The sequence below is a fragment of the Helicoverpa armigera genome, chromosome 13 (genome assembly GCF_030705265.1).
Source record: "Helicoverpa armigera isolate CAAS_96S chromosome 13, ASM3070526v1, whole genome shotgun sequence".
NCBI lineage: Eukaryota > Metazoa > Arthropoda > Insecta > Lepidoptera > Noctuidae > Helicoverpa > Helicoverpa armigera.
Genome location: NC_087132.1, coordinates 4,437,946 through 4,450,268, shown reverse-complemented (window position 1 = coordinate 4,450,268; position 12,323 = coordinate 4,437,946). Strand labels below are relative to the sequence as shown.

General features: G+C 32.6%; 1 protein-coding gene across 6 annotated transcripts in view; it reads right to left on the bottom strand.

Annotated features, from left to right (window-relative positions):
• The window catches only part of LOC110371637 (pyrokinin-1 receptor), an 87,914-nt gene that overhangs the window by 61,796 nt on the left and 13,795 nt on the right, over positions 1-12,323 (bottom strand). For 3 of the 6 annotated variants that reach the window (XM_064037565.1, XM_064037570.1, XM_064037567.1), the window contains exon 1: positions 5,816-5,887. The exons of the other annotated variants lie outside the window; for them this stretch is intronic. In XM_064037565.1, the coding sequence (XP_063893635.1) occupies positions 5,816-5,858 (43 nt within the window). In that variant the 5' untranslated portion in view covers positions 5,859-5,887. Of the gene's footprint in view, positions 1-5,815; positions 5,888-12,323 lie in introns of those variants that run through there. 6 annotated transcript variants of the gene reach the window in all.

Genomic DNA, 12,323 nt, shown 5'->3' with positions numbered 1-12,323 from the left:
CTGACGTCAATATCTCAAGACCTACAATAGGTATATTAATGAAATTTTGTATTTTAGATAAGTGAGGGGGTCTCAATAGATACTAGAAATTTGATGTGCGTAAATAAAATAGATTTTGAGTTACAGGGGGGTCGAATTTGGCCCGAAATGGTTCGTGTAATATAACCCACGGCCGGTGTGTCGCTTTTTTTGCTCGAACTTGGCGGACACACTGCCGTGTGTCTAGATGACTGAAGCCATCATAATCAGAGTACAGTGAAACATTGTAGCTGCATGGGACTCTAAATTGCACTGAATGATTTGATTCCAGCTCAAACAACTATTCAATAAATCTCAATGTGAAATATGCTCGTGTAACTAATCTACCACTGCGGCTGTGACTTTGATGGACGGTATAATCAACACTATATTTTTATTGGGCTTTAGGATTTTATTGGTGTCCTGTTTTTACAATATATAGTGTGCTATGTAACAATAATCTTGTGATGGATATGACATTGTCTAAATCTACAGCAACAATTGTTTTGTTTTTTGCATGTGTGTCACTGAGATATTTAATCTCATCAGTTCAGAGCTGAAAGGAAAATCATTAATTCCTGGACGGATAGTCAAAAAGCGTAACTGTTTGCGGTACCTTACCGTAAGTACATGCACATGCTTATGACGCCTTAACCTCTTATCTATAACTGTACTACAGTGATAAAGATCTTCCTCTATATAAGATTTGACATTGTGACATGTATTAGTAACACCAATATTATTACCATTGAATGTTCAGCAATAATAAAAGTAAAAATAATTTCCTGGACGTATTTTTGAGTAAAGAAAAATAAAAGGCAACGGTAAAACTACAAAACAATGGAAATATAAAAACAATTATGCTTTGCATCATCTTGACACATGACAAACACACTTGTTACACAAAGTACAAAAGTATCTACTTAATACAATACAATACTCAATTTTTTTATACAAATGTGTGGAGTGTCAATTATTTCATCAGTGGATGTGCAGACGAAGCGCGGGTTAACGTGTCAGTGTTGAGAGTAACACCTTGTGTTTGATGGTTTAATGTCGATATTGAGAATATTTTTCGTTTGTTTAAAAGCACAGCTGGTGTGAAAAGATGTACGTCTAATTAAATTGTTTTATGATACTCAATTCTTTATTAGCATTCCATATGTCATGCAGGCGGTTACATTATGATTACAAACAATGTGCACAGCTTAAAGAATAAAGGTATCTACTTAATATGGCCTTACAGAACGCAGCCTGCAAATAAATTACCAATCAGCCAGTATTTTCAAAAGTATTCGTTCAGAAACGCATCAAACCACAGACAACTTGTTTACGAAGTTCTGTTCAAAGTCCCGTCTTGTTATATCAAGAAATAACAGATTTTATTACAAGGAAAATTTACGCCGTGTTCTAGGTAATACAGTATTGATACCAATTTTATTGCGTAGAGGATTGGTTATAATATGGATAAAATATTTCATAACATACGAATTAAATTTAATGAGATCATGAGATCGTGGCATCGTACAGATGTTTTATGATCGAGTCCGATTTTATATATTAGTTTAGTCACTCATATAGAGGTAAATTCTCTCTTGATTTTATTGAAGCGTCATTACGCTATAAGATGAATTCTTTTTTAAATATATTAGTACCTAAAGATATCTAATTAAATATAATAAAGAGGCAGGACGATGATCGAAGAACTGGCATTCATGAGTATTCATTTATAATAGTAACGAAATGAAATAAACAATAGAATCTAAATATTACATTACTTACCTACTTGTAGATGATAAAAATATTTAATAATTTTTTCTATTAAAACATACTTATTTATCTCCCACCAAGTCATAAAATACTGTCATTCTGTCAGAAAAAATGGAACCAGTTAATGTTTTTCAAATATTCAAAGAGCAATGCTTAGCTTCACTTTTTTTTAATTGAGTCTACAAAAATAGTTCCATAAGTCACATATGTCGGAATGTGGTTTTTATTAAGACAAGGCGTTTTTAATTAACCATGTACCTATCGCTTTTTAAGTTATTGTTCGTAGTTAGTTCCGTATAATATGAAAAATGGAAAATTATTAACCATAGCTTCATATAATATAAGCATACATTATTCTTTAGTTCCATTAAGGTTTTACCTTTTTAACTTCTGCTTCATTTGATGAAAATTCATTGTGGAATTATTGTTTTCGACGAAATTCTTGATGGAATTCCTAAGGATCCCTAATATTATTCACGAATTTGATTATTATCCTGCCAAATAACTTATTTGTCATGTAATTATGAAATAACTTATACATCCACTATATCATTAATTTTGATTAATATGGAAATAAAGATACGGTCAGCAACAAATCATTGAAAAGTTAAAACATTAAATAAAAAGTGTTAATTGGAAATTTTCGGAATAAAGCAGGTATACCTACATATAATATACCTGTACGTACATATAAAAAATACAATTTACGAACAAAACTTTCTTAAATAACAAGGACCAACCAAAAGTTGTCAACAAATTAGGCCACAATTCACCCAGTCACCACATTTAAAAAACGCATAATCAATCGAATTCTACTTTCCTTTGTTGGAAATTGGTTAAAATCTTACAATTTAGTAAGTTACTCAAACAAACAAAGGATTAATATTAAGTAACGAAACAACAAAAACTAACTCGCGTTGCTGACAGTATCTAATAACGTAGTAGAATTATCCAATTTAATAATTTTAGCTGCCAAAGTACCACAAACTACGCACCTTACAAACTTGCGTATCTCAAACGTACACGAATTAGAGCCATCATAAGCATATGAAACTGCTTTTGTCTTAAATCGTTTGATGCCCAACGTTTTATGGATAAAAGGCGATTTCAATTTATAATAACATAAATCTTTCAACTAGAATAATTTGAAACGCATTGTTATCGCACGTTTGGATACCCTAGCCTTCGCGAAGTTTATTGAAGTGATGTTTATTTTAGTAACGTGCGAGTACTCCGGCCAGAACGGGTGCGGTGGCGTTCGTGAATTTGCTCCAAATCCTAATTTAATGAACGCGAACATTTCCGATGTCTGATTGCTGTTCGGACTGATTTCAACTATGCCGCGAAATTCACATGAATTCTCCTCCTATAAAATGGACTGTTTAAATAAAATGTTACTTGCTTTGTTCTCTAAACGTGTGAGCAAAAAATATACCCACTGCACCTTAGTAAAGTTCTTACCGTTAGTAATGAATGTCAGCATTGAAATCATTAGCAAAAAATTGCAAATCATAAATATATTCGAAATGGCTGAACGATTGACATTTATGCATATAACGAATTGTAGCTGGTAGGTATTTCTGATACCTATTAATTCAATATCTGTGTATCTACAGATATAGAATACCTTTTAGTTTATAGTTCTGCCCGCGACATCGTCTCCAGGAACGATGAATTTGGAAAATTACGTACCTATGAGTCGCATGTCTATATACACTTAGGTTGTAACCTCTATAACACAGAAAATCCTACTTAATCCTTCTTTCCACTTATATTATAAAAGCTGTAATTATCTAAGGATGTTTGTTACTTTTTGCCTGAAAAAACTACTGAATAGATTTTCCGGTTTGGCAGTGACTGTTTATTGATTTGTAGGCGTTAGAACGTGGATGAATGTGGTCTCGGGACGTGGGTGAATCCGCGGCCTGAAACTAGTTAATAACACAAATGCCGTTATAAACACTTTTGTCATAAGTACATGCGTGTCTAATGAAAGCTGTCAATTGTATTAACTGAAACAGTGAAGGCGTAATGCGAATGTGATTTACTTAAGTAGCGTATCTACTGCAGGCGAGCAGAAACTCAACAATAAAGTACAATGCTGCTCATATTTGCATGTGTATAAATAGGCAATTACATACGTTTTACGCATTATTGCAAGCCCACTATAAATATAAAATGCAATTAGCAGCCAGAAACAGGGACATTATTTACGGTCGCACGTTTTACTCTAAAATAATAATTCGATATATTATTACTGGAACTTTATATCTTACTAAAGATAGTATTTTAACTTTAAGATGCACCAACTGAATTTCTCTTTTGACGTCAATGTCTGTCAGGTTATACCAGGATATCGGTCGGGTAGAGCATCAACTATGATATTATATCTAAATCAGGTGATTATCAAAACTATATTTTGATGATAGAGTTTTACCGGTTTATCAAAGGTAGGTTGAAACATCAATCAGTTTGTTAATGGCTTATTCGAAAATAAACTTAATAGATTTTATAATCCCTGGTCGTGAAGCTTATTAAATAATCCGGTATCATATCGAACATAAAACTACATACGGATTCTCATCAAGTTTTATACTGTATATTGGTAACAGTCTATTTTGGGATATACATATATTTTTATTAAAATCTTGATTCTTTGTTTTGATTATACTCAGTAAGAAAACATGGCTTTATTGAAACTTGAACTTGATTTAAATATGTTTTTCTTGTATGGAAGGTCGTCTCCCTTAAAGTAAGATAATATACTCCATGAAATACCATTCAATAAATTATATTAGGTATACTTTTCGAATATGTTATTTATTGGCTTCATATAGAAATTCTGCTGTTGATTTCTTATTTTTATATTTTTAAATTACTTTAGGCTTTTGATACTACAATAATGTTTTAATTATCACGTTTTGAATAAACCACTTATTCAATTATCAAACTAAAGTAACTAACTATCCTTATTGTACTGACTTTTACTGACAACTTCGTCTTGTTAGAGAGGTTCCACTTTCATTTTATTTATAAGTGTAGAATAACAGTTTTATAAAACCAACTGAATGAGGTGATCAAAATTAATAAGATTGTACTGAACTAGCGCTGGTACTTCAAGCAAGCAATTCATAGTTTAAGTCTTTTGATTCCAACAGCGTTGAGTGCCCTCTGAAACATCGTTGATCTAGATTCGATCAGCCAGTACAATTAGAGTACAGACTATAAAATCCGTAATGGGTCTCTGAGATGGCAAAGTTATCATCCATAAGAACTGTTTCAGTCTTCCAACTTCGGTCTATAATTAAATTTGTATCTCTACGCAAGTTGTGTATACAAGAACTTAAGCTCAGGCCAAAGCATCTGTTTGCAAAGTTATACGCCACAAAACGAGAAACACATCATTTAAATTACAGCTCTCGAACATAAATGAGTATGGAAGTACCGTAATATAAATCGTGGAAAGAATCATAGATATATAATTGAATACCAACGTTTACAATCTACGAACTGGTTTGAGAAATGTCTATGGGTAAAAGAACAAAACAGGCGCGATGTGAAAAAGCACGTCAGTGTGTCAATACCACTATTTACTGTTACATCACTGGCAATATCATTTGATACACTAGAATTGTCTTTAGTGCCTAATGGATTTGGTGGTCTGCTATTTTAGTCTAGAACGTGTTCTGCTTCTTTTATCTTATTACAAAAAATGAATGAAACATACACATTTCTACCTTATTCTTTGAGAAAGTATGCATTATGAATACAATTATTTAAAAACACATTTGCACAAGGAATAGAAGTACAGTTTCCACCAGCACACGGCGGAGATATAACCGCCACAGCTGAACCATTAAGCTAACCAATCACCATTTATTTTAACAGACTTGTATCTATTTCTACGGTTCAATTAACGTGAGCTGCCTCGCGTGTATGTAGAAAAAAAGCAATTACTACAATCTCTAGAGAGAGAGACGGATACAAATAAATAAATACAAAAATATTGCGAAAATATTGTATCTACCTGGAGATGGGTGAACTATTGGAGTAGCGGTTTCGAGGAACATCGATGTTTGTTAGAGCAGCATGCAACACTAACGGTCAGAGGTTGGCTAACAATGGAGGATAAAACTATTTGATTTATGGCCAGTATTAGTGGCTGTGGCATGCCCCATTGTTCACCTTTGACGGCGGGTTTAGTATCTGTTACGTGAATTAAACGGCAAATTGACGTGTTTGTTTCTTGAACACATCTTGCTCCTGTATTTCAAAGATAAATACACCTATTTACACAGTTCGCTTATTCTACAACATTATCCAGCTTACAGTAAAAAAAACGTGAGAAACATACTATGCCTAATTTTGGGATTTCTCACCGTCAAATTAGCGTGCATTCAGAATAAAAACATCAGCTTTTATCCTGAATTCAAAGGCAGCTAATGTTACAATCGTAATTTATAGTAACACCTGAGACGACTCTCTTTAGGCGGGTTATGCAATCTAATCAGGCTCCATACAGATAAAGGTGTCTTCCCGAAGAAATCACGAGAAATTATTGTGATTGTCCGGGACTTAAAGATATTTCAAGCCCTCCTACGATTCGTCGTACAGTTTTAAACCGTAAAATCCACTTTTCCATTCATTTTGTTGATTTGTGTGAACACATGTGTCTGGAACAGCTGACTTTTTTCGCATTTTCTGGTTTTTCAGGCAAAGTAAAAGTTGTTGACCAGTGTAGGCATAAGTTCAATGTTTTTAAAGCAACTCAAAAATGTTTAACCACTTATAAACTACATGATGCAAAGATAAAACTTATAAAGAATCTTAGAAGTTTTGTTTAACTTTTTATAACATTAACAATCAAATTACATTACCTATCTAAATTAATGGCCTTGACACAAAGCATTGATCACAGGATGTCCCCACCCACGTACATACAATAAAAGAGTAAAAATACAATTTTAAAAGGACTTCCCTGTTACAAAAATTCTTTACGAAAACCTTTTATTAATTAAATTGAAATTTTTGATTGTGTATTGCTGGTAGAGTCGATATTTTTAGTTACATCCTTAATTAACAAAGAGTCATTATTTTAAAAAGTAACAATGTTAAACTGACCCAACCACGGCTATTTTTTTTCAATTAGCCTACTAAGTGACTTCACAAGTTTAGTTGATGAATATTAGTATGTTTTGACGCAACGAAACTTGAACATCGTTGCGTCACTTTAAAAAAAACAATCATTATACTTTTGATGACGCCATAACTTATTTTAAAGTAAATAGAACGATTCATAATTGTGATTTTGGTGGGAACTGTTAATTTTTAAATGGGTTTGTATATCCTCTGTCCTTCACGTTTACTTAACCAATCATCCGATTGTGATGAAATTTTGGAAAGTTGTTCTGTCTAGGCCATAGACTGTCAATGTTGCTAGGCCTAGGCCAAAAATAACTGGCATTGCAATGAATGACAGATCAAGTAGTTAGGATTGCATAAAAAGATTAATTACTAGATAAAAGTTATGTGAAATAAGATATATTGTTCCTACAAAATTAAAATAAAAATAGTAATGTTAACCTTCATTTTTCATTTAAAATTAAACATTAAATATTAGAAAACGAAACTTTAATAATCCCAACAACTAAACGATGAAACAGGACTACTTACGACTTTTTCAAATACTCCATTTCAATTAATCCGATTCCTATTATTGCCGTATTGACGTTAGCAATACATACAAAACAATAAGTTATTAATCGCCTCTGCTAACAGAAGAAAGCAAATATACCCCTACAAAGGATACATCCTACAAAGTTCAATGACCTCTACATACAGTCACTTACTAACAATTGTAACCATAGATTTGACGACGTTAGAAGCGGATATTACAGCGATAAATAAAATTAGGCTCCTGTTATAAAGGAATCTCTGTGAATGCAGAGACCTTTGACTACGGAATTCAAAGGAAACAAATTATTGTTGGTACTTGTATTTATTATGTGGGAATGGCGACTGTGGCCTGTTAATGGGGTTGGGTTGCTGAGTTTCCAGGATAATTATACTTACTGCTTTTCATTTTGGCCTCGTTGTCAACACGTTTACAAATAAATAAAAAAATATTAAACTATGGAAATCGTTTGGGGTTATTTTCTATTTTTCAAAAAATAATAAAATCATTTAGGTATCTATTTCAGTTTTCGGCTCAATAAATTAATCTTTGCTATTCAAGTCGACTTAAATCAAGTTAGTAAAAAGCTAATCGGATTAAATTCGGTAGATAATCCGAATTTGCAAACTAAGGTAATCGACGCCACAATCCTGAAAGTCTGGCAGGCACTACCAGTGAGCATCAATAAAGCTTGCAGTCTCAAATCCAATTTCAGTCGGTCCGTGCAAAAATGAAACCAATCCGTCCACATTTGTTTTAACTAAAAGCCAAACCCTCCGCACCACTTTCATTAAATCCTCTCCTATAATATTATTTTTAATTCAAATATTTTAATGGTCATATCACCTTCATTTTGACAAGCAAAACATTCACAAATTAGTAACTCCGTTCATATTTTTAGAGATTACATAATTTCAACTGCAATTAATTACTGTTGTATCAGAAACAAAAAGCTCCAATAATATTTTTCTAATATCTTACTGCACACGAGTAGGTAATAATGGCTCCTAAAATTAATTTCAGTAGCCATAAATCTTACAGGCCAAGCGTAGAAATGAGGCGTGCAAGTGTTACCGCAGGTGCACTCCCGCCCTATTCATCCTTACCTCCTCTCCAATTCATACAAGACTACCTATACGAAAATATATTGGCACCAGCAATGTATGTAACACAATAAGTGCTCTTCGAGGCTCTATAAAAAATAAGGTTTATCCCACAATGGATGCCTACAGTTTAGCTTCACACCTATTCATCAACGAGCTTGTTACTCAACTACAAGTCTCTCGATGCAAAATTCCCTCAATACGCACAACAGAGTGCATTGAAACCGTGTAATATATTCAAGCATTACGAGTGCAGGGCGATTCGTATGCATTATGAATTATAATTGTCGGAATCAGAATATTGCCATTGACATTTCCAGCAGGCTGTTATGTCAGCATAATTTCATATTCATTATTACGTAGTCATTAAAGGCGTCATCGGTCCGTTATCTTAGAGATAAAATACTAATAACCGTTAAAAAAGTCATTGACGATAATTTACTATGTTCCAATTACATATGCAAGTCTAGTCTGTGAAAAAAACACAGTTAAGAAACTAACAAGTTTTAAAACTAATGATATAATTATAAAATAATTCCAGTTTATCGTAAATTAAGAGATGTGCGTCAAACTGCTCTAACAGGTATGAAGACGTTACACAATCTTTGTTGTGAACAATTTGCTGAACATTAAATAAATCGATAAAAATATTTGCGAGTCGCAACAGCATCACTATAATATACAACATTGTGACAACTTACTCATTATACAATATTTTATTCTATTTCCATATGATTCATTTAAAGATAAAATTATTGACTAATTCTGTTCCAATATTGATGACGCCTGTGCCAATACTTTCAGGTGCATAATTAGGGTAACAAGCCAGATCAAAGGTTTCAGTTTGTTAAGTAATTATGATAATTAATGCATGCATTTTAACTTAACCATAAATAAATTATCAGAATTTACGAAAGCTTTCTTTTTTAAGAACAAGTTTAAGTTTATATAATTAACATAAAGTTACTTTCTAACGTTTACTTAATAGGTAATGAATTAACTGAACTACATAAATCGGATATAGATTTAAAAGGAAAAAATAAAGAAATATATTCTGATGCGGAAACCATGTTCCGTTTCCGAAAAGATACATACCTAATCTTTCGTCATCTAATATATTATGCTGCATACATATTGGTCGCATATATAAACACCTAAGATGATATTGTAATTTATAATCTATTTCCTTTTTTATCATGGTCGTGATAAAATTTCAAAAGACGTTCTCAAGAACTACAAAATTGATTCTACATGACGACAAACAGAGTTTCACATGATCATATGTAACAATAAACCATGATTTATGACCAGTTAATGCCCACAATTTTCCTATTCTCTCTGACGGCTAGTGGTTACCGCCGGGAAACAAACTGTCAAGAAAATAAATGAAGTTTGATCCGAAACTTCATTCAAAAATTCAGTCAAAGAAAAATCTATTAAGAAAAGTTAATTAACATAAAACAGTAAAAGGGAAGCCATCAAAATTAAGGGTGTAAAAGAAAAAAGTTAATGACCAGCGATCACTTCTGGGAAAGGAAGGCCGTTTCTATAAATTCATAACATTTACGTGGCTTTTTCACAAAATTTACATTCTTTCAGATTTTTCTCGGTGTCTCTTATCTTTTACATATTTCTTTGCGATGACGATTATTCACGTCGCGACGTTCATTTATCTTGTGCCAGGTCAGTAGAGCTTCCGCAACTCAAAAACGTCTTAAACGAATGACAAATACCTATTTAATTCAGTTTTTTACACCTTTTCAAGATAAACATGCTAATTAGCGCATAATTACTTGATAGAACCTTAGTCAACTACTTTATACTTATCCATTATAAAATACATGCACTACGTTATTATCTATAGGGTACGTGGCCTAAACACACTAAAATGTATTTATTTATAGGTTATTTTAAGGATGTTTGGAATCTAATTCGGCTTGTAAATAACAGGCTTACAATCCGCATTAATATGCAAGAACTGTGTATTAAATTAAATATTCTTATAGCTTAGAGTCTTCCTTCATCTAATGACTTATTTAATAATGGCTCACAAAACAAATAGGCGGTTTATTAAAATTTTGCCAAAGGGCTTAAATCAGAAAATTAAATTCGAAGTCAAAGACAAGAACCAGATGTCTTCGAATACGAATTAAAGTAGTCAATTTTAGTTACTTTATTCCTTATTAGCATAGTCTTATTTTATTGTAGGTACAAACATTATAAAAATCAAATCCTTTCAAGAATGTATAAATAATCAATTTAATAGGTAGATTTGCTTATTTCGATCTATATTTTCTATAAATTTTAATGTGGACCTAATAAAATAATGACGTCTATTGAGTTTCAATCAGTTCATGGTATAAAAAGTAAGTAAACATATTTTCATCGATAAAGAGGTTATTTTAATCTCCATAAGCGTAGCAGTTGGTAGCAACTAATGACAGCTAGTGGCAACCAGGTAACAACCCTATGTATTTCGAAGGATAATGTGGGGAGTGACCGGTGGTTCTGATGGACACAAAGAAAGGCCAAGCCTGTTGCTAAGTCTACTTAGCAAACAATAAACCAAACCGTGATTCAGCTAATAAATACTAATAACACGTAAAACATCCTTTGAACTATTTGAAAGGCAATTAAAACCAAAACACAAAGGATTACTGAGAAAGCTTATAAGTGGTTAAGTTAGTACAATATTGCGCTATTATTAACTTAACCCGGGGATCTCTTAAGTGTATTTACAGACCCTTTATAACACACATAATGTGGTAGGTAACTTAAAGGCTATTTATGGTAATCTTTGTTACTTATGAGTTGTTATAAAATCTTGTTGATTTACTTACAACACTAAATACGTCAATAACAGTTATGTTTATGCGTATGAAAGTGATCTTTTACGAAAGACCTTTAGGGGTATATCGTTTCCGTGTTAGCCGTGAAACTTTATAAGCGCGTTGTTCATGGGACTTTCCAAGAACAAGGGTATGGTGGGTTGAACTTCGGGTTTCTTCCAATGAAAGACCCTACACTGTGATAGAGCAGAGTTCTTGCCTATACTTAGAACTTTTCTAAGAATGACCACTAGGTACCAAACTAAGATGAGGAATAAGACATGCAAGACAGAATGTTGCGGTGTTTAGATGGCTACGTTCTTACCGTGTTCTTATATGCGCGTTTCCAAAAACATTATATTAAAGAAATGCGTATGTAAATAAATCAAATAAATAACGACGTAGACTAGCAAGAGCTTGAACATCTTTTCACGGCATTTCATTAACTAGAACAAAGGCACACAAAGGGTAAATAAGTAAGACAAAATTCCTAAAATATCGTCTTCTTTTGTACGAGACTATGTTTTGTAGGTACCTACCTACTTCATAAGTCAAATTCAATCTGAATTCATCCATGAAGACTTATGAAGTTCTAAGTAGAAGTCTTTAAAATTATCATGAAGTAATTTTAAAACATAAATGTTTTCCTAATTGAGGGTCTAACTTCGAACAAGACCCAATTAGGCACGTAGATTGCGTCCCAGCATAAATTGAGAAAATTGTTCACAATGTAGACGCACCCAGTAATGTATACTATGTATCAACTAAAAATTAACGCTTTGTTCTCAACCACAACATTATAATGAACTTATTGCTCAAAATCTTATAGGCTGTAAAAACCAAAAAAATAATTAGTCCCATTAAACTTGGAAAACAAAGTCGTAACTCTATTGTAAAGTCATTACAATTATTTTTTGGATTCCCGCGAGA